Source organism: Piliocolobus tephrosceles, chromosome 16 (assembly GCF_002776525.5).
Source record: "Piliocolobus tephrosceles isolate RC106 chromosome 16, ASM277652v3, whole genome shotgun sequence".
Classification (NCBI taxonomy): Eukaryota; Metazoa; Chordata; class Mammalia; order Primates; family Cercopithecidae; genus Piliocolobus; species Piliocolobus tephrosceles.
In genome coordinates this window covers 75314604-75340474 of record NC_045449.1, presented here as the reverse complement: position 1 = coordinate 75340474, position 25871 = coordinate 75314604, and the positions used below count along the sequence as shown (strand labels likewise).

Genomic DNA, 25871 nt, shown 5'->3' with positions numbered 1-25871 from the left:
TCAGGGAGCAAGGCCCCCCGGTGACACGCCAAATCCAGCCTTTTCAGTGGGGCCGCGGCCTGTGTTGCTGGGAGAGCTGGGGCCGGGTGAGCCACCCACCGAGGCGGGCCTGCACCCCTTAACGGTCCCATCCGCAGTGCGCTCCAGGGCCGTCCTCTGCCACCCCCGGCAGGAGCCTCTGGCTCTGACCTTTGTCCAGCGCTTGTGCCCGTGTCTTGCTCTGAACGTCAGGGGAGAGCAAGGGGTTGCCAGGAGCTAGGGAGGGTTGAGGACCTGGGTTGCGGAGGGCTGGTGTCCAGTGAGGTCATCTGTGATATGTGTTGGTGGCCTCGCCCCGCCCAGGCTCAGTCCGCCACCCACCCCCAGCCCCCATCTTCCCCACGTCCTCAAGACCTCCCCTCCGCCGGCGGGTCACCCTGCCCGGGTCACCCTGCCCATCCACAAGGCCACCTGGACCCGAGCTCTTGGGCACTGGGAGGTTCTGGGCGCGCTCCGGTTTGGGGAAAACTGGGGGCCCCCTCCCCCTACAGCTGCAGGACCCTCAAGCGGCACCCGGAAGCCCACGCGCAGCTGCGGGACAGACACGGTTTGATGCGCGAGGGGCTGGTCCGGGCGCGGCCTCAGTACTCCCAAAGCGCGGTCCCGGCCGGTGCGTCGGCGTCGGCGCGCAGCAGGCCCGAGGCGCCGCCGCGCAGGTACTTGCCGCTCCGGGCGCGGATGGCCAGGCGGCCGCGTTCGCGGAACTCGAAGACGAAGTCCTCGGGGCGTTCGCCGTCGCTGCACACGCTGCCGTGGCTGCCCGTGTACCAGAATCCGCCGCCGCGGCCTGGGGGACGGGCCGGCGTTGGCGGGGGTGCCCAGCGCCCGCCGCGACCCCCGCTCCCGCGCGCCCACCCGGCCCGCCGCGCACCTCGGATCTGGTAGGCGCCGTCGCTGAAGCGCAGGTGGAAGACGTCGTAGACGGAGCGGTTGGTGTCCAGCTGGTTGGAGCCGCGGCGGTGGCAGACGAAGCCGTCCAGGCTGCGCAGCACCAGGATCGGCCGGTTGATGAGCTTGAGGGTGAACTCCTCGTCTGGGCCTGGCAGGGAGAGCGTCTGCTGCGCTGCTCCTCCCCACCTTCCCTGTCCAGGCCGGGAGGGGTGGGCCCCTGGGAAGCGCCACACCTGGACTTGGGGGCCCAGGCCTGCCATTGCCTCATGGGCGGCCTTGGCAAGGTGCCTGGGGGGTTCCCGGCAGCGGAGAAAAGGACACCGCCATAAGGACCTGTTTCCCTTGCCAAGACGGTTATCTTGACTAGCAAGTGTGACTCCATGACAGCAGCCGTTCCACGGGCTAGGGAGGGTCCAGTTCTTGGTGGAGATGGGGTGTCCGGGCAGGTGCTGCCCCTGGGTGGAGACAGCCCCTACCCCAGTCCCTGGCAGGCAGAGTGCTCACCCACAAAATCGCTGATGGCCGCCAACTGCCCATTCTTCTTCATGCACACGTAGCGCCCATTGCTGGCTTTGAGTGCCACCCGCCGGCCGCGCCACTCCATCTCAAACATGGTGTTGGCGGAACTGGAGGGAGCAGCGAAAGGTCTCCTCAGGACAGCAGGAGATGGGGGTGCAGGGTATCTCTTCCCTATCCTCCTCAGGTTCCAAGGAGTGGGACAGGAGCCTGCCCTCCACTGACACACCCGCCACCATCAGGAGCTACCTGTCCCCAGTGGGCTTTCCTCTCTGGTGAGCTGCCACGGCAGTCCTCATGGCCGAGGCAGTGATGGTGGCGGAAGTGATGGGAATGGTGATGGGGACAGTGGTGTGGATGGTGGAGACGGGGATGGGGATGGTGGAGACGGGGATGGTGGAGACGGGGATGGTGGAGACGGGGATGGGGATGGGGATGGGGACGGGGATGGGGATGGGAATGGGGATGGGGATGGGAATGGGGATGGGGATGGGGATGGGGATGGGAATGGGGATGGGGATGGGGATGGTGGAGATGGTAGAGGTGGAGATGATGGTCATGGGGATGGCAATGATGGGGATGGGGATGGTGGAGACAGGGATGGTGGAGGAGGGAGGGATATGTGCACTCACACTTGTGTGGCTGTGGCCTGAATGCCCCCATGGGTGACCAGGGTCCAGTAGCCCCCAGTGCTGGAATAGAAGGTGCACTTCTTTGTCTCCTGGTCAATTTGCATCAGGAAGGTCTCATGGTCTAGTTCATCATCCTGATTGGCTGAGACGTTGACCCCTGGAGGGAGGAGATGGGGAAGCCCCTCACGCCTCTCCTGGGTAGGGAGCAGGGGAAGGGGGCATGCTTTTGGGGGCACCCCTGAAGCCAGAGGGGGGTCTCATCCAGAAACCTCTTGACTTGAGAAGATTTGGAAGGCACCTCTCAGAGAGCCTGGGAACCCTGCCCCAGGGCCATGTGTGCCGTCTGTGGACCCTGCACACTGTCCCCAAGGGAGCCGTGAACTCCCTCCACACCCCCCAGGAGCCAGGCCCTTCTGCTTGGCATAGCCCCCACTCTGCTAATCAGTAATCAGCTGGTAATCTCCTTGCCCTGCTCTCTTGGCCCAGGGCTTACACCAGCCTCTATTTATAATTCACCCTAAGCTGCTGGGTGGGCACAGGCAGGACCTAACGATGGGGATGGTGGGGATGGGGATGGTGATGGGGGCACCCCTGGGCACCAGGCAGGGGCTGGTCCCTGTCACCTCTGCAGAAGCCCCAACCATCTGTGCTTGGTCTCCCAGGACCCCTGGGGGAGGACAAGACTGCCCTGGGTGCCATCTGGGGTTCCTGCGAGGGGATGGAGGGGCACCCACGCCCAGCATGGGGACAGCAGACACCAGAGCCTCCCCAGGATCTTCTGTGAACTGAGTCCCTGGCTCCTCCCACAAGCCACCTCCCTGTTTCCATGGCAACTGGCCACTAGGAGTGATGTGTCAAATTGCGGAGCCCCCCACGAGGCCCAGGGACTCTGGTGGCCTGTCCAGCTGGGGACTGGGAGGGAGTGGTGGGCAGAGCCCCACAGGGCCTGAGGGTGGGGCCAGATCCCATCCCACTCCGTCCCCAGGGGAGAGGGCACCAGGCTATGACTGTGCCAGAGAGCTTGGGACCTGTTCCCTTCTGCCAGCCCCAAAGCTGCCCCTCACACCCCAGGCTGGGGTCTCCCTCGCACTCACCACTGAACAGATGCAGAGGGGCACCCAGCATGTCCCCTGCACTATGGCCGAGCATTTGTGCCAGCGCCAGCACCCCCACTGCCACCAGCTCTAGATCCTGGCAAATACTGAGCTAAGAGCAGCTGTCTGGGCCCAGTGGAAGGCAACACTGACATGGTGCCCGGGGGTAGCAGGACCCCTCAGGAGGAGGGGCCTATGAGGGGCGTGGGAACGCCGTCCCTGCGGGCACTGAAGGAAGAGTAGGGGTAAAGCCACAGCATCGCAGGGCTGCCCCCGCCACTGCGCCTCCCGGGCCAGCACTTTGGTGTCCCTAGTGTTGCCCCCACACCTCCTTCAGACCGAATGCTGTCTGGGGCTGCCTCACTCAGCCATCTGCTTCCAGAGAAATGACCTCAAAATAGGAGAGGAGTGCAGTTGGCATTGGCCTGGACAACACTGGTTTTACCCAACTCCAGAGGGGCTGGTTGAGCAGCCGGGGGACTCAGTTCTGACCAGTGAGCATGAAGAAGTGTCTGCTAGGACTTAGGGGAGACGTTTTCTTACTCCTGAGAAGACACAAGCAGAGCCAGTGCCTCTTTTTCCTCTGGACTTGGTCCTGCCTGGATGTGAGGCCTGGAATACCAGCAGCCACATTACGACCGTGAGGGCGTCAGGCTGAGGTCAGAGCTGACCCAGGAGAGTGGTTCAGCAAAGAGGGAAGAACGGAGGACCCCGGGGAAGCTGCTGAGCGGGTGATGGTGGCTGCCTGGGAACCCACCATGCCCAGGGCTCTGGACTCCCGTTTCAGATGATTATGTCACTGCTGGAGCCAGCCTGTGGCCAGTTTTCTGTTACTGGCAGCATCGGACACTGCCTGCCATGCTGGCTGCCGGCAGAAATAAGCAGGCTCTGGCTGATGGCGGGAGATACATGCAAGCCTGGGTGCTCACTCCCCTCCCAGGGGGAAGAGAGGCTTAGGGGCCGCCCAGCCAGGGAGATGCCTCGACGAAGGGCCTGCCATGTGGCCGCTCCACAGAGGCCAGGCAGGGGTGACACTATGGCACCTCCCAAGCTGCAGCTGCCTTGGAAGCTGGGGGGTTCCATGCCCCAGGACTGAGATGCCACGTCCCGCTCCCCACAGCACTGGCCACCAATCCAGAGCCTGAAACACCTGGTGGCCAGGTCCTCACCCTTGGCCCTGTTGAAGGCAGGGAGGTGAGTGGCTGCTGCTTCCTGCTTCTAAAGTGGGAGATGGGAGCCGGTCTTGAGTAGGGGATTCTCCCCTCAAAGGGACGATGGGATCAGATGCAGGGTGGTTGAGGATTAAGAGGCTGAAAAATGGTCCATACAGTCCCCATCCCTCCACCACTCTTACTATCAGCACCCTTCCATCACCATCATCATCACCATTACCATCATCATCACCACCATCACCATCATCACCACCATCACCATCATCACCACCATCACCATCATCACCATCACCATCATAATCACCATCACCTTCATCATCACCATCACCATCATCATCATCATCACCATCACTGTCGTCACCATCACCATCATCACCATCGTCATCACCATCACCATCACCATCATCACCACCATCACCATCATCACCACCATCACAATCACCACCACCACCATCACCATCACCATCACCACCACCATCATCACCATCACCACCATCATCACCATCACCACCATCACCATCATCATCACCACCATCACCATCATTACCATCATCACCATCACCTCCATCACCACCACCATCACCACCATCATCACCATCACCACCATCGTCATCACCATCACCATCACCATCGTCATTACCATCATCACCACCATCATCATCACCATCACCGTCGTCACCATCACCATCATCACCATCACCACCATCATCACCATCACCACCATCACCATCATCGTCATCACCACCATCACCATCATCACCACCATCACCATCACCTCCATCACCACCACCATCATCACCATCACCTCCATCACCACCACCATCATCACCATCACCTTCACCATCACCATCATCATCACCATCACCATCATCACCATCACCACCATCATCATCACCATCACCATCATCACCATCACCACCACCATCGTCATCACCATCACCACCATCACCATTATCACCATCGCCATCATCGTCGCCGCTGCCACCACACTGTCACCACCGCCCTCACCTCCACCTCCATGCTACCATCCACATCACACCACCAATGCCATGGCCACTGCCATGGCTGCCGCTTTGAGTCTGCTTCCCAAGCTGTCCACTTACAAATGCCTAAAGGTCCAGTGTCTTTGGCTCCCATGGAGGAAGCATTCTCACTACCACTGTCCCACTTACCCCCTTTAACCTCCTAAGGATTGCCACATGCCCGGGCCTAGGCGCAGGCCAGCAGGCATTGCAGCTGGACTGTGGGCTGTGATGGGAAGGAAGAGCCATGACCATGCATCCACAGTTGAACCCTCACTCCTAGGACCCTGTCACTGCTGGGACAGGCCCGAGGACGCTGACTGCAGGTGCAGGACCCCATAGCCATGGCCGGGCTCCCCTCTCAGTGTGCAGGGTGGGGCCTCTGCCATCTGGCGCCAGAGTATCCATGTGCCCAGGGGCCCTGGACATCCATCAGGGCAGGGGCTTGGTGGGCACCTGGGAGCTACCAGGAGATAGGGGAGCTCTCCTTGCCCAGCTGATGCTGGTCTGGAGAGACCTGCATTGGGAGGAGGAGCTCCAGGCACCCGGTTGTCCCCACCTTGCCTCTTCAGACTACCTCAGATCCGCTCTGGGGTGCATGGAGCCAGGAGCCCAGGTGGGTAGTGACTGCCCGGGCCAGGGCGTTTGCCTCAGAGCTCAGCTGTTGGGGAAGGAGGAACTGCTGGGGTTCACCCCATAGGCGGTGGAGGGAGTCATGCAGGGAGGCAACTGGTGACCCAGGACCCTCCCCACTGGGGCAGGGAGGTGCCTCCCCACCAGGAGCCCAGGCCCCGGGTGAGGCCGTCTGCCCACTGTGTCCTCCAGCACTGGAGTTGACCTTAAGTCCCCCAACTCCTGAGGACATGAGGCTCCACTGGTCAGGCACATGGTGGTGCTATCCCCGCCCTATCCTGGGCTCCCTGCCCTGCCCTGGACCCTTCCCTAACTTCCTTTAAAGTCCAGAAAATGCGGCCGGGCGCGGTGGCTCACGCCTACAATCCCAGCACTTTGGGAGGCCAAGGAGGGCGGATCACGAGGTCAGGAGATCAGGATCATCCTAGCTAACATGGTGAAACCCTGTCTCTACTAAAAAATACAAAAAAATTAGCTGGGCGTAGTGCCAGGCGCTTGTAGTCCCAGCTCCTCGGGAGACTGAGACAGGAGAATGGCATGAACCCGGGAGGCGAAGCTTGCAGTGAGCCAAGATCATGCCACTGTGCTCCAGCCTGGGCGACAGAGCAAGACTCCCTCTCAAAAAATAAATAAAGTCCGGAAAATGGGGTGGAGGAAGAGAAGGGGAAATATGGGCCCCCCACAGCCTCCTGCCCACATGCCCCTCATGGCACCAGGTCAGGCCTCCTGCCCCTGCTGGGCACTGCCCATCGCCTGGCCCACACCTCTCCAGTCTCAGACTGCAGCTGCCCAGGGCTCGGCTGAGACATTCGCCAGCTCTGCTGAGAAAGGCCGGCAACCCTTGCCTCTGACCCTGAAGCCACCACCCCTCAGTGGGGGTCCTCTGGGCATGGCCGGAGGCCCATCCACCCGACCCTGAGTGGCCACACATGTCCCACGTGGACCCCCAGCCCAGAACAAACATGCGAACACATAGACACGATGCCACTCCCCGTGAGACTCCCACAGCCTCTTTCCCGAAGCAGGGAAGGGTCCCAGCACCCCTCAGGAGGTCACCACCTGTGCCCTCCTTACCTTGCCGCACAGAGACGTAGCGGTGGTTGGCAGCCACTAGCACCACCTGAGGGTGACTCTCCTCCAGGTCGAAGAGCTCGTCCTTGCCGGGCCGCGTGTTTCGGCCGGCCTTGAGGGTGCCAGCAGGCCCCACGGGGGCCAGGTAGCGGCCATCGCAGTCCTTGAAGGCCAGCTTGCCCGCCTTGAACTCCAGTGTGTAGCAGGCCCGGGGCTCCGGCTCCCAGACCAGGCGGCCGTCGCTGCGCAGGTAGCGGCTGTCACAGGACTTGAGGCAGTACCGTCGGCTCCGGAAGATGAGCGTGAGGAGGGCGTCCACGCCCCAGGGCTTGTCACCGTCCGCAGCCATCTCGTCCTCCCGCGGGCACAGGTGCACGTAGCGCCGTCGGCTCACGCTCAGCAGGTGGGCCTGCGGGTGGATGGCCAGGTGCACGGTCCACAGCTCGGCCGGGGAGATGGCTGTGGCAAAGCAGGACAGCTGGTCCTCGGTGCCTCCGAAGAAGCGGCCATGCGGCTCTGACTGCAGCGCCCAGCGCCCATCTGGCTGTGGCAGGACCAGGAAGCGGCAGTCACGGCCCGGCTGCTCTGCCTGGCAGGCCACGCGCCCGTCCTCTTCTGCTGACAGGTAGCGGCCCAGGTGGCTGCTGCGGAGCAGCACAGCCGACCCTTGTCCAGGGTCGGGCTCCAGCACCCAGGTCTGCTTCCTCTTGAGGCTGGGCGCCGAGGCATTGACCTTGAAGCCGAAGCTCTCGGCTGTCAAGTAGCGGTCAGTGTCGTTGACAAGGCCAAACTGGATCTTCAGCACCTGGTGCAGGCCGTTGGTCGGCATCTTCAGGCTGGCCGGGTCCCCAGAGGGGCCTGGGACGCTCCCTCTGAGTGCTCACGGCCCCCGCGGTCCCCCAGAACCCCGGGTCCGCTCAGCTGGCCCACGGCCCCCAGACCCAGCCGGCGTCATGGACCCCCTGCGTGCTCTGACCCGCCTCTGACCTGCAGCAGCAGCCTGGGAAGCTCTTAGAGGGCCCGAGGGCAGCAGAGGGCGGGCGGGGAGAGCGGATCAGAGACGTGCAGCTTAGGAGCCGTACTTTTCATTACTCTGAGCTTGGATTTCAGCCACTCCTGGATTGCACAGAGTCCAGAACCTGAGGGCCCGCAGGGCTGGAGGGCAGGGTTGACCCGTTTCCTCACCGCGTAGGCCCAGCGCCCCTCTTCATGGCCCTGCACCTTTTGGCCTCTCTTATTCCTGCCCACCTCCTCCAACCCCGTGTGGGCTCCCAGCCCGGGCCAGCCCTTCCCGATGTAGAAGCTGCCCGGTGGAACGCTCACAGCTTGGCCGCAACCCGATCGCCGCGTGTACCCTCGGTGGCCGCCAGGCCCTCAGCCGGATCCAGTTACTGCTTCTCTGATTCCTGCTGCCAGGAGCACAGCAAGGACCCCACCCACAACCTACAGCCAGGTCATCCCCACCCCAGGCCAGCCTCTGGCCACGCTGCTCAGGCCCCAGAATGACGCGCACTGGACTGCTGCCCACACTGGAGGGTGGAACACAGTGGCCGTGCAGCCCTGCAGGCAAGGGTCAGGGTCAGAGGCCCCAGTCTGGCCTGGCCCCAGCACACTCCTGTGCACTGAGCAAGTCGCTGGGTCCTGAGGCTGCCCCTTCCTCTGCTGTGAGCTGGAGTGAAGCCAGCCTCACTTCTCTTTGGAGTCTTTACGGATGTGGATCCAGGAGGCTGGTGGGACGCTGTCCACCCCATGCTCCCAGCGGTGACCCTTGGAATCTGGGAGAGGATGAAGGCCAGCAGGCTGGGAGAGACTGGAAGTGGTCACACCTGTCCCCAGCACCTCCCTGCTCTGGGCTGCCTAGCTGCACCCCTTCCCCAGAGCCTGAGGGGCACTGGGCCCTGCTCACCGTGCCTGGTGCCCACACCTGCCTCAGGGGCTCAGAGCCAAGTAGTGAAACCAGAGCTGCCCACCCTGGGCCAGGGCCAACCCGGTGTCCTCTTCCTCATAACAGCATGTGACCCTCCGATCTCCCTGGGGAGTGGGAACAGGGGCCGCAGGGCACTTCCGGTCATGGCCTGGAGTCAATCCCCGGCCTCTGGGCCCCCCATCTCCTGAATGGCTATCATGGGGGTCCCCGTATGGCAGGAGTCTGGCCAAAAGCAAGGGGCCTGGGCTGGGCACCTGCGGGCCCCAGAGGTGGGCGGGGCCATGGTGGCAGAGTGTGTACAGACTCAGGGACTCCGCCTCTGTCCTGTAAGCCCTGGAGAGCAGCCGTGCCAGGCACTTGCAGACACGGGAGGAGAAGGAATCTGTCCTCGCTGTCCCCATGCTCAGGGCCCGGGTGGGGGCAGAGAGACTCCCACGTTCAAATACCCCCTGGGGCACGGTGCACGCCACGACGCCAGGGCTTGGTCTTGCCCCTCCCTGTGCGCTGGCCTCATCCGCCTCTGTGATTCACATGCTTTTATGAGGCACCAACTGTGTGCGAAACCAGGTCATGTGCCAGGCACCATCCTAGGAAGACACAGTCTGGGGTTCCATCCCCTCCCCAGAGACAATGCCCACACACACTCTCCCACAGTTTCAAGGGAACTGAGGACCCAGGCCTAGCACCGATGCCAGGGAAGTGTCTCTGGATTAGGGACACAAGCTGGGGTGCTGCCTGCACTTCAATTTCCCATTGGATCTTTTTTTAAATTTTTTTTCTTGAAACAGAGCCTCGCTCTTCGCCCAAACTGGAGTCCAGTGGCACAATCTTGGCTCACTGCTACCTTCGAGCTCAAGCAATCCTCCTGCGTCAGCCCCCCCAAGTAGCTGGGACTACAGGCACATGCCACCAGGCCCAGCTAATGTTTGTATTTTTAGTAGAGATGGGGTTTCGCTATGTTGCCCAGGCTGGTCTCGAACTCCTGAGTTCAAGTGATCTGCCCGCTTCGGCCTCTGAAAGTGTTGGGATTACAGGCATAGCCACTGTGCCCAGCCTCCCGTTGGATTTTGAGGGCACAGCTCAGTTGGTCTGTGAGTCGTGGGGGACACCGGAGGGGCAGCTGTGCCCATGGTCGCCCTGCCTCAAACACAGACACTGGCTCCACCTCCACTCCCCAATGCCCAGCCAGGCTGTGAAGGAGCCCAGGCAGCCTGTCCGATTGGCATGACGGCCTCATTAACGCTGCCTGGGCTGGCAAGGTGCTTAGGCATCGGGTGCCCAGCGGGAGGACGCCTGGCCGCCAGGTGCTAAGTGGGCCTGGCTCTGGGCAGCCTCTCAGTGGCAAAGCCAGGAATGATGGTGGCTCCTGAGTTCTGGGGCCCCACAGCTCCACCTTGGGTGGGGCTGCCTGGAAGTGACCCAGGTGTGTGAGCTAAGGGGGCCTCTCAGGCCCCAGGGCAGGGCGACTAAAGGGTGGGAGCCTGGGCCGGGCTTCCTTGGAGGGAGGCCGTTGGCAAGGATTCCAGCCCCTCCTACCTCCACCTCAGGACCCCAGATTCTTGCCCAGCCACCTGCTAGGATTGCTTCCTCTGGATCCCCAGCAAGGTTTCTGGCACACAGCAGGTACTTAATAAGTGCCTGAGATTGTTGGATGTGGGGAGCCTGGTTCTTTATTTTTATTATTATTTTCAGATGGAGTCTCACACTGTCACCCAGGCTGGAGTGCAATGGTGGAATCTTGGCTCACTGCAACCTCTGCCTCCCGGGTTCATGCGATTACCCTGCCTCGGCCTCCCAAGTTGCTGGGATTACAGGCGCCCACCACCACACCCGGCTAATATTTTGTATTTTTTAGTAGAGACGGGGGTTTCGTTATGTTGGCCAGACTGGTCTCGAACTCCTGATCTCATGATCTGGCCTCCTCAGCCTCCCAAAGTGCTGGGATTACAGCTGTGAACCACTAGGCACAGCCTTTTTTTTTTTTTTTTGAGACCGAGTCTCGCTCTGTCACTCAGGCTGGAGTGCAGTGGCCGGATCTCAGCTCACTGCAAGCTCCGCCTCCCGGGTTCAAGCGATTCTCCTGCCTCAGCCTCTGAGTAGCTGGGATTACAGGTGTGTGCCACCATGCCCGGCTAGTTTTTGTATTTTTAGTAGAGATGGAGTTTCACCATGTTGGCCAGGCTCATCTTGAACACCTGACCTCAGGTGATCCACCTGCCTCGGCTTCCTGACGTGCTGGGAGCCCAGGTTGTACCCTGCCCAAGGGAGGCAGTTTCCAGGGTCCCCCTCATACTCCAGACACACACAACTCAGAAGAGCATGTGGTGGGCTGGGGCACTCTAGCCCCCCGCAGTGTTCTCAGGCAACAGGGAGCACCCCTCCCACTGACCCCCACCAAGCCCTGTGGTCACACTTCCAGAGGTGCCACGCAACCACTCACATGGGTGCACACGCGCCTGCCACCCTGACCTGTGCAGGCTGCACAGTGGGGAGAGCTCCACGCCCCACCCTCACCCACCTCGGACGCTGGTGGGTGGAAGCCCACGTTCAGTGTGTGCCTGAGGCCAAAGCTGAGGTCTGCACCTAGGAGGCGGTGCCTTGTCCTGGTGGGCACTGAGAGGCCGTTTGGGGTGGCAGTACCCCCAGTCCCCTGGTCCAGGGAGCAGCCAGCTATGACAGCCTTCCTGGCCTCACCTGAGCCGAGGGCAAGGAATGCCTCAGCCATCGGAACCCCCGACAGCCTCCCCTGAGGCCCGAGCCTCGGCCTCCATCCCTCTCAGTGCAAGGCCAGCTAGCGCAGGACCAGGAAGCCATGCGCCCCCACCGGCCCCTGGTGTCCACCCTCAGGTTTCCTGAGAGCCCTCAGGAAATCGTTCCCTTTCTGTGGTGCTGGTGGACGGGCAGTCCTGGCGCCGCAGGGTCCCCCTTCCCCTCCCTCTCACCCAGTTGGCTCCTCTGGTGCTACAAGGGGAAGGACCCCAGCCCCTCCCCGCCGCCATGCCTAGACCACTGATCCTGGATGCTAGAGCCCGGCCTGGGCTCCTGCTGGCACGCTGTCTGCTGCCATGGTGACCGGCACGTGCTCCAGGCTGGGTGCCCTGCAGTGCTCGTGCTGGTGGTGTGAGCTGGCACAGGCCTGCATGTGTGCGGCTGGGGGAGAGGTCGCTCCTCACCCTGCTGGCCTGGAGCCCTGGAAACTGGGAAATGGAGCCCTGGGGCAGCCCCGCGGCTGCGGACCATGCCTTTCATGGGCCAGCAGCACCTGCAGCCCTCCCTGCAGGCATCGGAGGAGCCCCTGCCTCAGTGCCAGGCCCTGACTGCTGCCACTCCTGTTGGCATCCCTGTCTCCAGTGATTCCCAGGTACTCCACCCTCCTCCTCGTCCCCGTGCCAAGCCCCTGCCCAGGGTCTGTTGCCCCCTTGGCCCTGCAGCCAGGTGAGGGCCACCGTGCTGGGCACGCCGGGCCTTGATGTCCTCACTGCTGGCCCAGCACCAGGTCCCAGGGGCCCAGCCCCGGCTGTTGTTCCTGAGAACAGACCTGCAGCCTGGCGACCTCATGATTTTTTCATGCCTGAGCTATCGGCTCTGCTGCAGTTCCACTTACACGGGCAAGGGGGCCGCACTTCTCTTTCTCTGGCCTGGGTTGGTTTACTGAGGCCGGGTTTAGGGTGACAGGCTCCGTCGGCAAGGCAGGGGGCAGGGCAAGGCTAGAATGAAGAGCTTGGGGAGGGGCTCTCCAGCGTGGCTGCCTGCCTGCTCCGAGAGAATCCCCCTCCCCGCCCTCCCCCTCCCCGCAGGCAGCCCCCTGAATTGTAGTTGGGGTTCATGGCTGGCTGCTGCTCTGGAGCCTCCCCTTGCGTGGCCCACGCAGTCTCCTGGCTTTTGTCTCCTGTGAAATCATAAGGTGCTGGTGGGGGGCTGTGCCTGGAAGGAGAGGGGAGGAAGAGCACCTGGCAGAGGACTCTAGGCCTTGCCTGAAAACTCCGGACCCCAGCAAGGACAAAAGTCCCCAAAGGGACCCCGAGGGCAGAAGCCAAGGTGTCTTGACAAGGCCAGATGCCCCACAACCACTGGGGTGATGCAGCCTGCAACCGCTGAGCCCCAGGACCTTTAGCACATGCGGGGGCCAGGAGGGGAATGTTCATGAAGACCCCACGAGCCCCTGGTGCTTGGGGCTTAGAGTGATGAACAGATCAACTTTCAGAAAAGAGATGACTGTTTACAGCCCAGCTGGACTTACACACAGGTGCACACCACGGACATGGACACCTGGTGTGGACGAGCCCACAGCTCTGCAGGTGGCAGCCTTTGTCCAGTCCCTGTCCGCCTGCATCTACACACACAGGCCTGCATATGCCCTGCCCACGTGTAATGCCACGTCCACCTGCAAGTCCAGTCGTGCAAGAACCGACCATCACAGGCACTCAGGGAGTACCTACTGTGTGCCGGGAACCACGCTGGAGAAAGGCAAGGAATTAACTCTACCTCTGACTTTTGGGACCAAACAGAAATGGACCATTTATCACTCTACAGTGAGAAGGGCTCTGCATGTGGCCACCATTGTGGTGTCACCCAGCTCACAGAAGAAAACATCCTTGTTCTTAGCAAACACACACTAAAATAGTAAGGGCATCGTGCCTGAAACCTGCTTCCAAAGGGTTCAGAAATAGAAGGAGAATGATAAGCAAATGTGTCAAGATGTTTAAAACTAGTTAAGTTCGAAATTTCAAAACAAAGCCTGAGTGCGGTGGCTCACACTTGTAATCCCAGCACTTTGGGAGGCCAAGGCAGGTGGACTGCTGGAGCCCAGGAGTTCGAGACCAGCTTGGATAACATGGCAAAAATCTATGTCTACTACAGATACAAACATTAGCCAGGCGTGGTGGCATACACCTGTAGTCCTGGCTGCTGGGGGATGGAGAGGGGTGAGGTGGGAGGATCGCTTGAGCCTGGGAGGTCAAGGTTACAGTGAGCCCAGACAGTGCCAATGCACTCCAGCCTGGATGACAGAGTAAGACCTTGTCTCAAAAAAAAAAAAAAAAACACCAGGCGCAGTAGCGCATGCCTGTAATCCCAGCACTTTGGGAGGCCAAGGCAGGCAGATCACCTGAGGTCGGGAGTTCGAGACCAGCCTGACCAAGATGGAGAAACCTCGTCTCTATTAAAAATACAAAAATTAGCTGGGCCTGGTGGCACATGCTTGGAATCCCAGCTACTAGAGAGACTGAGGCAGAAGAATCATTTGAACCTGGGAAGTGGAGGTTGCAGTGAGCTGAGATCGCGCCATTGCACTCCAGCCTGGGCAACAAGAGTGAAACTCCATCTCAAAAAAAAAAAAAAAAAAATTAAAAATCAAAAGGTTAAAAACTATAATAAATAAAATGAAAAATTCCACTGAAGGGTTAGAAGTCAAGGAAATATCCCAGAAAGTTTAAAAACAGAGACAGAAGAAAAAACTGGAATATTAGAGAATAAATCCAGAAGGTATAATGCCCAATTAACAGAAATCCCAAAACAGAAGAACAGAAAACAAAACAAAGAAATTGTAAAAGAAATAATACAAGAAAATTACCAAGAACAGGGCCTAGGAAGTAGCCAAGACAATGAATGCAAAAGCATCACCAGGGACATTAAGCAATTTTAGATCAGCAAGGAAAAGCCTGAAGGCTCTTAGAGAAACACAAAACCTGGACTCTGGATCAGGAATCCAGTGACATTCATTTCTCCTCAGCAGCAGTGCCAGCAAGAGACAGGGGTTAAGCCTTCAAAATCCCAGGCCAGTTCTCAACTTGAAATTCCATCCCTCACCAAACTGCCAGTTCCAGGGGTGTGAGCTCAAGGCACTTGCCAATATGCAAACTCAACACTGACTCAACACTGACTCGGGGGCTCACCTTGCCAGCTCGGTGATGCCCCCAAGGGATGCCTTGTCCTAAGGACTGGAGGAAATGGGGCCTGCCAAGGTGCTGGATGCAGTTAACCTTCAAGAGAGCCCAAGGTGTGTGTGGGTAGGGGCCAGGCATAGGGCCTCCCTAGGGTGATTCCCTCCCACAGACCAAGTGGACACATGGGTTGGGCCAACCGCTGTCCTTCCCTAGTCATGATGTGACCCCAGCTCGGGCCTCTCCACCTTCAGGGTCGCCTCCTGCATCTGTCTTCTCCCCCCGCCCCTCCCCCAGGCCTTCCTGTGTCCCCACGGCTCCAGGAGGAAGTGTGACTGCCCTGGTGTGGCACTGGACATCCCCTATCTGGCAGTGTCCCTCTTACTTTCCTGAAGCCAGCGCAGCCACAAACCACCTGGCCCCTTGGGGCACAGCTCTGGGGAGGTCCCTACGAAGGCCTGGCCCAGTCCTGGGAAAGCCAGAGAAGCCTCTGTCCCCAGCAGGTGTGTGTAGTGAGAGCTCTGAGTCCCACCCCTCCAGCCCTGGAAGGAGCCACCTTTTTCTGCTGTGTGGCCTCCAACAAGCCTCTCAGCCCCTCCCTTTCCTTTTCTGGGAAGTGGTGGTTAGCAGGGACCATCTGCTGGGGGAGCAGAGCACTGGAAAAACGCCCCGCACCCAGGGCCGGGGTCCTCGTGTGGGGGGCCCTCTGTGGGTGCCTTCTGTCCCTGGTCGCAGGAGGGGCCTCGGACATCTGGGGTGGGCAGTGAGCGGAGGCTCGGGCCACCTCCTCGTCCACTGCCCTGGGTGACCGCATCCCACCTTTCCGCGTCAGCCCTGGCTGAGGTCACCGGCCGCTCCCCGGGCAGCCCCGCCTCCGTCACCGTCGGGTGTGCGGCGGTGACTCAGCGGCCGGCCCCGCCCAGCGGCCGGAGGGAGGAGCGGGGGTCCCTCCTGGAGCTCTGGGCAAGCGCGGGCTCCGGCAGCGCGGCAGGTGCGGCCTGGCGGCGATAGCGGGACCCACCTGGCGGCCCACGGGGGAACAACACCGGCCCGCCATTCCCGGGCTTCCCGCGGGGCCCACTCCACGGGCGCCATCTCCCGGCCCCGGGCCTCCGAGCTCGTGGTGCTGGGGGTGCGTCCCGGCTGCCAGACTGCTCGGCAGGGGAAGTGCGTGCTGAGTGCGGGTCCTGAGCCCACCCGAAGCCCCGGTGCCGCGTCCCCGGGGGAGTGCGCGGAGCTGAGGCCCAGGCCCGCGCCCTGCGAGCACCTGGGGGTCAGGAAAGGCCGACTGTGTGGGGAGGGGACGCAGCAACGCGGGGTGGCGGGCCGGGCGCTGCAAGGGGCGCGCGACGACGTGCAGCCGGGCTGGACCGCGGCGACCCCACACCAAGTTAGGGCATGCAGCCCTGGGCCCGGCCTGAAAGACGGCCTGAGGTTCACCTTGCCCGAATGCAGACCCGCTCAAGTCCCGCTCAAGTCCCAGCTTCCCGGGCTGGGACGGGCAGGGCGGCCACGCAGTGCCAGCCCCCCAGCCACACCCGCCGTGCTGTGCCCGCCCCCGCAGCACGCTGGGGAAGGAGGACGCGATTAAGGCTCGGGTACCCTGACCGGAGTCCGGGCTTGACCCCCGGCACCCCCCATTCTCCACATACCAGAGGCAGCCCTTGGTGTTTGGACGAACGGAGGCAGGATGGTGCACTTCCGGGTTCTTCTTCACCACCAACTCTTCCCGTGTGTGCGAGAATGCAGCTGACGCCCGGGAAGGTGCAGATTAATCAGGCATGCACCAGGTGATGTCAATCCGAGGAGACCAAGATTTACCTGGTGACACCTGCGGAGCGCCTCCCCTCCCCCGACATGCCCGTGCCCCGCCTATTGCCCTTCCACTCCTAGAAAAGTCGCTCCCAGCAGATGCGCCCGGGGTGGGCTTTCTCAGCCCCCACTCTTGTCCGGACTGTATTAGAAACTCCACACACACACACACACCCCCACCCCGCCCCCGCCCCCAGCTCCGGTCCCTGAAGCTAGATGACCAAAGAATAAATTTGCAGTTTTGCTTTTAGCCTTGTCTACTCGCTGGTTCTTTTGTGCCCACTCTGGTGGTCTTAGAAAAACAAATCACTTGGGACAGAGCGCCCAGAGCAGTGGCCTCTTGCCCTTGTCCCGCCCTGACCCGGTTCCCCCTCTTCCGCATGGTGCCAGCCGTCCCGCGAGTGGGGACACCTGGCGAGGCCCTGACCTAGTCGCTGTGCAGAGCACTTTGGGCGAGCTGCAGGCCAGAGCAGGAGGTGCTGGACGGGTTAAACAGGATTCCCCCACCTCGGTGCCCTGCGCGCCCTGGACAAGACAGCTGCTCCCTGGCCTGCTGCGGCGGGGAGAGCTGCAGGAGCTGACCAGCTAGGCGGCAGGAGAGTGTCCGTGGGGAGAGTCAGCAAAAGACTCCCCACCCTCCCAGCCCTAGAGTCATAGCCCCTTCCACCTTTTTGAGATAAGGAGACAGCTCCGAATGGGCCTGGCCTTCCTCGCCCCCCCCTCTCTATTTCACCCCTATTTGTGCTTCCTGCACAAGCAGCTGCGGGGTGGGTGCTATGCCAGGTACGGGGGCACCAGCTTCACTGTAGAGGACAAGGATGCTGTGCCCCGAGAACCAATGCTCTAGGGCAGAGAGTGGGGGAAACAAGCTCATAATCAATGGGAGTTGATGAGAGGTCGTGGGTGGCATGGGGGCCTGCCAGGAGGAGGCAGCCAGTGGGAGAGCTTTGGGGGCGGAGGAATAGCTAGGTGGTGGTCAGGACGCTGAAGGAGTGGAGGGACAGGCAGTGCCCACTCTGTGGGCCTCCAGCACCAGGGGAAGGGGCTTAGATTTTTCCCCCAGGCAGCAGGTAGCCTTGGGAGCAGCGGGGATTTGAAACATGGGGATGGATTGTGGAAGCTGAGGCGCTGCGGTGGGAAGGGTCGCAGGATGCGCACTGCCAGGGAGCAGGCATGGCCGCATGAGGCGGGCTATGGCCTGGGAGGGTGGTTTCTGGCTTTAGCCCTGTGAAGGGGGTGGGGGCTCCTTGGTTTCATCTCCACTTCTGGCTCCTCCCCCACGATCTGTGACCGCAGCTAAGAACCACCCTGAGGGGAAACACAAACTTCAGGCCACAGGGCCTCTGGGGAAGAAGGGGTGGGGCTGAGGGGGCAGGAGCTCCTGGGGTGGGGCCCACAATGGCCAGGTGGAGAGCAGACCCTCCCCACTCCATGCGGCTCCAAGAGGCCAGAAGGGACTGAGGCCTGGGGAAAGGAGCCTTCTTCTTGAGCCCAGTGGAGGGTCACAGCGGGGCGTGGGGCTATGCCCTTAGGAACAGAGGGAGGAGCAGGCGCCCTGGTCTCAGGTCACACACGACACACAGAGGCGCTGAGCACGTCTTACTCATCACCAAAAACTGAACCCCTGGGCATCAGGCAAGAAGCCTGGGGGGTTTGCTGGGCCGCCTGACGGCCTCCTGTCCCCAGACTTCTTGTCCACACAGGAGGCCAAGCAGCCTCAGAGCCCCTCATGGGCCACACATCTCACATCGCTGGCCCCTCTCCTCTTCTGTTGACAGGAAATGGGGCAGAGAGGTCACATGGCAGGCACAGGGCTGAGCCGGGCCCAGAACCCAGGTGTCCAGCTCCCAGCTCAGGGCTCTTCCAGGGGCCTCCTTGGTTCCTGCACAGCGGGGATGGGGAGCCTCAGGTAAACTGCAGTGGGAATCCCGTCTCCAGAAGGCCTGGAGCAGCGGGGGTGGGGTGGGGCAGGGTGGTAGGTTGAGGGACTCTAGGCCTGAGTGTCCAGTGACTTTGCAGGGGTGGGGGCGGGGGGACGGCCGGCTGAGCCTTCTGGGCTTCAGTCTGCGCAGTGGGGCAGGAGAACCAAGCCCCAAGCTGAGCACCAGCCAGGAGATGGAAGTGTGGGACCCTGGGCTTGTTCCTTGAGCCAAAACTCCGAGGCGGCCAGGCCGAGCTGCAGGAAACCAGCCTTGCCCACCAGGACCAGCCCTGGGACCACTGTTCCTGAAGAGGCAGAGCCCACTCCAGGCCTGCCCAAGGGAGCCAGCCGGGCCCTGGAAAGAGCTTCACGAAACAGGGCCATCATCTTGCACTTGATCTGTCCAGAAGGGTGCCGGAGAACAGGGAGGTGCGCTGAGAGTAGGTAAGCTTTGCTTGCCTTGGATTCAAGTTAGCTTTTTATTATGGGATAACTTTAGACTTACAGAAAAGTTGCAAAGACAGCAGGAAAGTTCCCAATGCTCTACTCCCAGTGTCCCCTAACCTGGCATCTTACAGGGTCATAGGACAACTGGCATAACTGAGAGATTAACCTTAATACGACCAAACTCGAGGCTTTGGGTTTTGCTATTTCTTCCACCACGGTTCCTTTTTCTGTTCAGGGTCCATCGTTTCATTTAGTGGGAGATGATAACACATTCCAGGCTGGGCAAGGTGGCTCACACCTGTCATCCCAGCACTTTGGAAGGCCCAGGCGAGTGGATCACTTGAAACCCTGTCTCCACCAAAAATGCAAAAATTAGCCAGGCGTGGTGGTGCATGCCTGTAGTCTCAGCTATTCGGGCGGGAGGCTAAGGCCCGAGAATCGCTTGAACCCAGAGACAGAAGTTGCAGGAAGCCAACCAAGATCACGCCACTGCACTCCAGCCTGGGCGACAGAGTGAGACTGTCTCAAAAATAAAATAAAATATAAAGGAAAAAAAAGCCATTCCAGGCAGGTAGAGTGAAGAGGCAAAGGCTAGGAGTGGGGACCCATGCCCAAGCTCCCATGTCTTTAGCCGGCCAGCTGACAGGCGGTGGGGACTGGGGCGCCCTGTCAACACGTGTGGAGGTGACCCAGAGTCCAGGGGCTGAGCTGGTGCAGAGGAAGGAATAGAGCAAGGACCTAGAGGTGGGGCAGTGCAAGCCGTGGGGGGTGCAGGCCCTGGGTTAAGTCTCAGCTCTGCCACACCTCCCTGGGCCACTGTTGTCGTATCCACTAAATGGGCCGAAACAAATAAGACACAACAAGTTTATAATAAAAGCCACCAAAGCCAGCCCTGGACTAGCTAAGAACAATCACATCGCTTCTCTGAGCCCCAAGTCTCCCTTCCGGAAATGCAAAGGACACACCCACCTGTGGCGGAAGTGCAGCTGCTGACTCTCCCGGCTCGGCGGCCGCCCAGCTCCCCCCAGTTCCATCCATGCGGTCCCCTCCCCAGGCCCAGCTGCCCGGCCCTCTCCGGCACTGGTTCTAGAAGGGTGGTGGTGGCCACCCTGCGCCACCGGCTTCCCAGAGCATAGCCCAGGACAGCCCTGGCGCAACCTTGGGCGAGGCCCCGCTGCAAAACAGAAAAATCACAGTGCGCGGTCCGGCCCCCTGCGCCCCGTGGGCTCCAGGCCTCGCCCTGCCCGCCCGCTTCCCAGGGGCAGGCAGCCCCGCATCCTCCGCCGCCCTCGGCCCCGGGACTCCCCAGGCGCCGAGGCCCCCCACGCCCGGCTCCCGCCCCAACCCCTCGGAGGCGCCGGGCCAGTCCAGCACCCCGGGGCTGCCCCGCCACCGCCCCTTTGTCCCGCGCGCCAATCGGCGGCCTCTTTGACTAAATAAGGCCAGGAGCGCCGGGCGGGCGCTCCCCGTCCGTTACTTCCGCCCCCCGCCCGCCGTGACTCAGGCCCGGCGGCAGGCGGGGACGGCGCTGCCCCGGGCCCGGCTTCCCGGCGGCGGGGGGCGGGGCTCCGGCGGCGCCGAAATCGCCAAATATGGCCGCGCCGCCGCCCCCCGCCGCGCACCTGGGCCGCACCTTGACCCCCGCCGCGTGACGCGGCCGCAGAGGAGGAAGTCGCTCCCCGTCCCCCGCCCGGGGCGGCGCCCCCTCCCCGCCCCTCCCTGCGGCTCAGGCCCTGGGGGTGGCGGGGAACCCCGGGGTCTCGAGGCGCCAGCCCCGCCCCCATGACCCTGGCGGCCTCGGGTCTGCAAAGTGGCGAGGAAGGGTGGGGGACGGGGACTCGCGCCCGGGGCCTGCGCCTCCCCGCACTTCCCAGACAAAGGAGCTTCGGAGGAGGCCGGAGACCGGGAGGGGCAGGCTATTGCCCACCCGCCCCGTGTCCCACGGTGGGGCACGTCGCATCTTGGGACCCCCCCAAGTGGAAGTCCCCACCCGGGGGTCGAGCAGGCTGTGCGGTTCTGACCAGGGACGCGACTCCGTGTGGGTTTGTAGGAGGCCCAGCCCCGGCTTCGCCACGGGAGGGAACACACCTGACATCCTTGCCCGGGCCCCCGGAGAGTCTGGGCCTGGAGAGCTCAGTACCCCCGGGAGGCCTGGGGCACGGGGACCTTAGGCACGGGTCTCGGCGTCCGGGGTGACTGCAGCCCGCAGGTGAGCTGGGCCGGCCGCCGTGCCCTGACTCGCTGTTCTCGCTCCCAAACACGGGGTCGCGAGCTAACCCTGCAGGGCTCGGGACTCCGCGTGGGGACCCTGGCCCCGTCCTCCAGCCTGTCGAGTCAAGCTGAACGCCCTGCGACCTCGGGCGAGTCCGTCGCCTCACTGCGCGGCCTGACTGCCATCCCTCCGCGGCCGGCGCTCCAACCCTGAAAATTCCTGCAGTGCACAAGGAAACTAGTGCCGGGCGCCTCACGGGGTGTGTAACCAAAGCACTGGCGCCGCTCCGGGCAAGAAGTGAGCGCCCCGAACCAGCCTGTGCCTAAACCCACGCAGCCCTGACCCCTGCCCTTAACTAGCATCGTAAAAGGACGAGGGAATCCCCCCGACCGCCCGAGACTGCGGAGCCGACCTTCAGGAAAGTCAGGGTTTCCGTTGTCTACCTCAGTTTCCCTATGATGTCTACAGGTGACCAGAATGAAACAAAGGCCTCGCTCCACACCACCTCCTCAACACAGAAGGGGGCGGGGTAGCCCCAAGCCGGAGCGCGCGCCTGCGGACAATCCGGCCTGTGATTTGAGGGGCAGGGATGTGTCGAGTCGGGTAGAAAGGGGTCTCGGTCTCCCAAACAACGTAGACCCGGGGCAGGGCGCCCCGTGGAAGGACCTGCATGGTCGTGGCTGCGCTCGGGGACCACGGCGAGGTGAGGGCTCCCCCGCGCCCAGGGATGCAGAGTGTCGGGGACCCCCGCCGCGCCCCTTCCCCAGCCCGGCACTGGCGCCCGGGCTCCTCGTGGAGCCCGAAGGGACAGGCCGCAGGGACGTCCCAGGGAGCAAAGCCCCGCAGCGTGGCCCCGGCCTGGAGGACCCACCCCAGCTCCGGCGCGGCCCCGCCCCGGCCAGGCAGTTTCGGGGCGCAGCCGCGCCCTCCCCACGGCGCGACAGTCCCGGGGCGGGGCCAGGCCCGTCAGCCCTTCGGTCCTCCCGGCGACCCCCGGAGGGCGCCCCGACTCGGCCCCACCCGGTGGCCGGCCCGCGCAGGGTCGCGAGCGCGCGGGGGTGGCGCGGGCGGGGCCGTTGGGAGGCGGTGCGGGCTGGGGCCGGGGCCCCACGTGTCCCTGCCGGGCGGGCCAATAGGCGCCCGGCTTTCGGAAAGATCGCCATATATGGACATGTTCTGGGGCCGCGCGCGCCGCCGGGCCGCGCGGGCGCGCAGCTTCCGCTTAAATAGCGGCGGGGGAGGCCGCGGACGGTCTCAGTCGCCGCTGCCAGCTCGCGCACCTTGTTCTTGTGCCGCTCAACTGTCTTCTCCGCCGGTAAGCGCCCCGCCCCGGGGCCTGAGCTGGACGTCTCAGGCCTGCGCCTCTCGACGCTGGCTGGCCTTGCTTTCAGCTGCGGAGGCCTCGTTGCGCCTTCACCGGGAACAAAAGGCGGGGTGGGCCAGGCCGGGCCGGGCGGACTGGGGCTGGGCAGGTGCCGGGGGTCCAGGGCGGGGCCCGGCCGCAGTGCAGAGTCCCGAGCCGCGGACGTTATGAAAAAGTCCCGGCCACTGGTTTTAGGTGGTTGCGGTCTTGGAGGCTTGTGTCTCTGGGGTTAGGGCAGCGCTGACTCTCCTCCGCGGAGGAACGTTAGTTGGCTGTGGGGCTTGTCTTCGAGAGGCACCCGCCTCAATCCCTCTTTTCCCGGGCAGGTCGCCATGGAAGAAGAGATCGCCGCGCTGGTCATTGACAATGGCTCCGGCATGTGCAAAGCTGGCTTTGCTGGGGACGATGCACCCCGAGCCGTGTTTCCCTCCATCGTCGGGCGTCCCCGACACCAGGTGAGTGGAGGGCGCCGCGGGGCTTCTGGGTTCTGCGCTGCGGGGTGGGCTCGGTGCCACCGACGAGGCTGACGGGTCAATCCCTGCAGGGCGTGATGGTGGGCATGGGCCAGAAGGACTCCTACGTGGGTGATGAGGCCCAGAGCAAGCGCGGCATCTTGACCCTGAAGTACCCTATCGAGCATGGCATTGTCACCAACTGGGATGACATGGAGAAAATCTGGCACCATACTTTCTACAATGAGCTGCGCGTGGCCCCAGAGGAGCACCCGGTGCTGCTGACCGAGGCCCCCCTGAACCCTAAGGCCAACAGAGAGAAGATGACTCAGGTGGGGCTCCGCTGACGCCCGCGCTCCCGTCGTTTCCCTTGTCATTTTCTGCCCAGCTTGATTTCTGACGTTTAAGTGTTTCTTTCGCTGTTCCAGGCTCTGTTCCTCTCCCGGCATTTCCTCCCTGAAGTCTCCAGGTTTCTCATTTGGTTTCTGCCTGCGTTCTTTTCTTTTCTTCACACATCACACTGGCATGCAGCATGTTGTGGCGTGTGAGCATGGGGTGGCCGTGGGTCTCTGTCCTTGACTAAGCCGTCTCTTGTTCCTCCTCAGATTATGTTTGAGACCTTCAACACCCCGGCCATGTACGTGGCCATCCAGGCCGTGCTGTCCCTCTACGCCTCTGGGCGCACCACTGGCATTGTCATGGACTCTGGAGACGGGGTCACCCACACGGTGCCCATCTACGAGGGCTACGCCCTCCCCCACGCCATCCTGCGTCTGGACCTGGCTGGCCGGGACCTGACCGACTACCTCATGAAGATCCTCACCGAGCGTGGCTACAGCTTCACCACCACGGCCGAGCGGGAAATTGTGCGCGACATCAAGGAGAAGCTGTGCTACGTCGCCCTGGACTTCGAGCAGGAGATGGCCACCGCCGCATCGTCCTCTTCCCTGGAGAAGAGCTACGAGCTGCCTGATGGCCAGGTCATCACCATCGGCAATGAGCGGTTCCGGTGTCCGGAGGCGCTGTTCCAGCCTTCTTTCCTGGGTAGGTGTTGTGAGCTAAAGTTTTTTTCTCTTTTCATCCTGGGCAACTCAGCACCACTAAGGGAGGGCTTTGTCCCCTAGGCATGGAATCTTGCGGCATCCACGAGACCACCTTCAACTCCATCATGAAGTGTGACGTGGACATCCGCAAAGACCTGTATGCCAACACGGTGCTGTCCGGCGGCACCACCATGTACCCAGGCATTGCCGACAGGATGCAGAAAGAGATCACCGCCCTGGCACCCAGCACCATGAAGATCAAGGTGAGTTGAGGGGTTGGTGGCCTTCTGCCTGGCTCTGGAGGCCCGACTGGGGGCGCTGTGTGAGCTGAAGCCATGCTTGGCTGTCTTTGCAGATCATCGCACCCCCAGAACGCAAGTACTCAGTGTGGATCGGTGGCTCCATCTTGGCCTCACTGTCCACCTTCCAGCAGATGTGGATTAGCAAGCAGGAGTACGACGAGTCGGGCCCCTCCATCGTCCATCGCAAATGCTTCTAAATGGACTGAGCAGATGCGTAGCATTTGCTGCATGGGTTAATTCAGAAGTATAAATTTGCCCTTGGCAAATGCATACACCTCATGCTAGCCTCACGAAACTGGAATAAGCCTTCGAAAAGAAATTGTCCTTGAAGCTTGTATCTGATATCAGCACTGGATTGTAGAACTTGTTGCTGATTTTGACCGTGTATTCAAGTTAATTGTTCCCCTTGGTATTTGTTTAATACCCTGTACATATCTTTGAGTTCAACCTTTAGTACATGTGGCTTGGTCACTTCGTGGCTGAGGTAAGAACGTTCTTGTGGAAGACAAGTCTGTGGCTTGGCGAGTCTGCGTGGCCAGCAGTCTCTGATCTGTGCAGGGTATTAATGTGTCAGGGCTTGAGTGTTCTGGGATTTCTCTAGAGGCTGGCAAGGGCTCCTGAACCAGTTTCTGCCCTGCCAGTCTGTCAGGGTTGGAAAGTCCAAGCCATAGGACCCAGTTTTCTTAGCTGACGTTTTCTGCCAGAACACCGTGGGCTGTTACTTGCCTTGAGTTGGAAGCGGTTTGCATTTACACCTGTAAATGTATTCATCCTTTTAATTTATGTAAGGTTTTTTTGTACGCAATTCTCAATTCTTTAAAGAGATGACAACAAATTTTGGTTTTCTACTGTTATGTGAGAACATTAGGCCCCAGCAACACGTCATTGTGTAAGGAAAAATAAAAAGTGCTGCCGTAACAGATGACTGGCTCTTGTTTTGGGAAAGTAGCAAGTGGACTGGGAAAGACAGACCTGGAAGGATTGGGTGGTCTGGGGTGGGGGAAGGTGCTGCTCGTCTTGGCTTCATGAACTGATGAGAAAATGGCTTACAATAATTTGAACAGTTCGGTTTCTTCCAAACCGAAAGTGCAAGAACAAGGCGCGGCCTAGTGAGTTTGTGTGTTGGAAATTCCTGAGGCAGCATCATAAGGTTGGGAAGGAAGTCCTGAGATGGCTTTTTCCATTTTTGGGAAAAACTAGATAACTTGGTGACATCTTGGGTAAATATTTGGCATAAAACTGCAGGGGCCTTCCTAGCAGCTTCCCCCCAGCCCTCAGGTGAATATGGGATATGAGATAGTTTCATTTTGTGTCAAGAGTGCAGCAGTCATGGAGTTGGCTAATTATTGAATCCTGGTGTAAGTGGCTCTGCGAGTTCCCTTTGTACTTTCAGCTTTTCTGCCCGCGTTGTCAAGGGCGATCCTCTGTAGATGGGATTGG

The 25871-nt window shown here is 61.3% G+C and overlaps 2 protein-coding genes and 1 long non-coding RNA gene across 3 annotated transcripts; 1 reads left to right on the top strand and 2 right to left on the bottom strand.

Moving 5' to 3' along the window:
* Positions 1–571: 571 nt before the first annotated feature.
* Positions 572–9878, bottom strand: FSCN2 (fascin actin-bundling protein 2, retinal). The gene is made up of 5 exons (XM_023211571.2): positions 7074–9878; positions 2079–2235; positions 1435–1556; positions 911–1078; positions 572–826 (listed from the first exon to the last, which is right to left on the bottom strand). Exons 1-5 carry the CDS (start codon positions 7897–7899, stop codon positions 621–623), a joined length of 1479 nt encoding a protein of 492 aa, XP_023067339.1. The 5' UTR covers positions 7900–9878; the 3' UTR covers positions 572–620.
* Positions 9879–19067: 9189 nt separating this feature from the next.
* LOC111542308 lies at positions 19068–22342 on the bottom strand. Its single transcript, XR_002731507.2, has 2 exons — positions 20029–22342; positions 19068–19407 (listed from the first exon to the last, which is right to left on the bottom strand). It is a non-coding gene; the product is annotated as an uncharacterized LOC111542308 (long non-coding RNA).
* Positions 22343–22421: 79 nt separating this feature from the next.
* ACTG1 (actin gamma 1) lies at positions 22422–25353 on the top strand. Its single transcript, XM_023211572.3, has 6 exons — positions 22422–22586; positions 22961–23089; positions 23179–23418; positions 23692–24130; positions 24211–24392; positions 24485–25353. Exons 1-6 carry the CDS (start codon positions 22437–22439, stop codon positions 24626–24628), a joined length of 1284 nt encoding a protein of 427 aa, XP_023067340.2. The 5' UTR covers positions 22422–22436; the 3' UTR covers positions 24629–25353.
* Positions 25354–25871: the final 518 nt, after the last annotated feature.

What these genes read in the sequence shown, in the direction of transcription:
- FSCN2 (XM_023211571.2), bottom strand. Translation starts at nt 7,899, where the DNA reads ATGCCGACCAACGGCCTGCACCAGGTGCTGAAGATCCAGTTTGGCCTT. An exon ending in CTACGTCTCTGTGCGGCAAG is followed by an intron (nt 2,236 to 7,073) that starts GTAAGGAGGGCA and finishes TCCTCCCTCCAG; the next exon opens with GGGTCAACGTCTCAGCCAAT. An exon ending in CAGGCCACAGCCACACAAGT is followed by an intron (nt 1,557 to 2,078) that starts GTGAGTGCACAT and finishes TGCTCCCTCCAG; the next exon opens with TTCCGCCAACACCATGTTTG.
- ACTG1 (XM_023211572.3), top strand. Translation starts at nt 22,437, where the DNA reads ATGGACATGTTCTGGGGCCGCGCGCGCCGCCGGGCCGCGCGGGCGCGC. An exon ending in CTCAACTGTCTTCTCCGCCG is followed by an intron (nt 22,587 to 22,960) that starts GTAAGCGCCCCG and finishes TTTCCCGGGCAG; the next exon opens with GTCGCCATGGAAGAAGAGAT. An exon ending in GTTCCAGCCTTCTTTCCTGG is followed by an intron (nt 24,131 to 24,210) that starts GTAGGTGTTGTG and finishes TTTGTCCCCTAG; the next exon opens with GCATGGAATCTTGCGGCATC.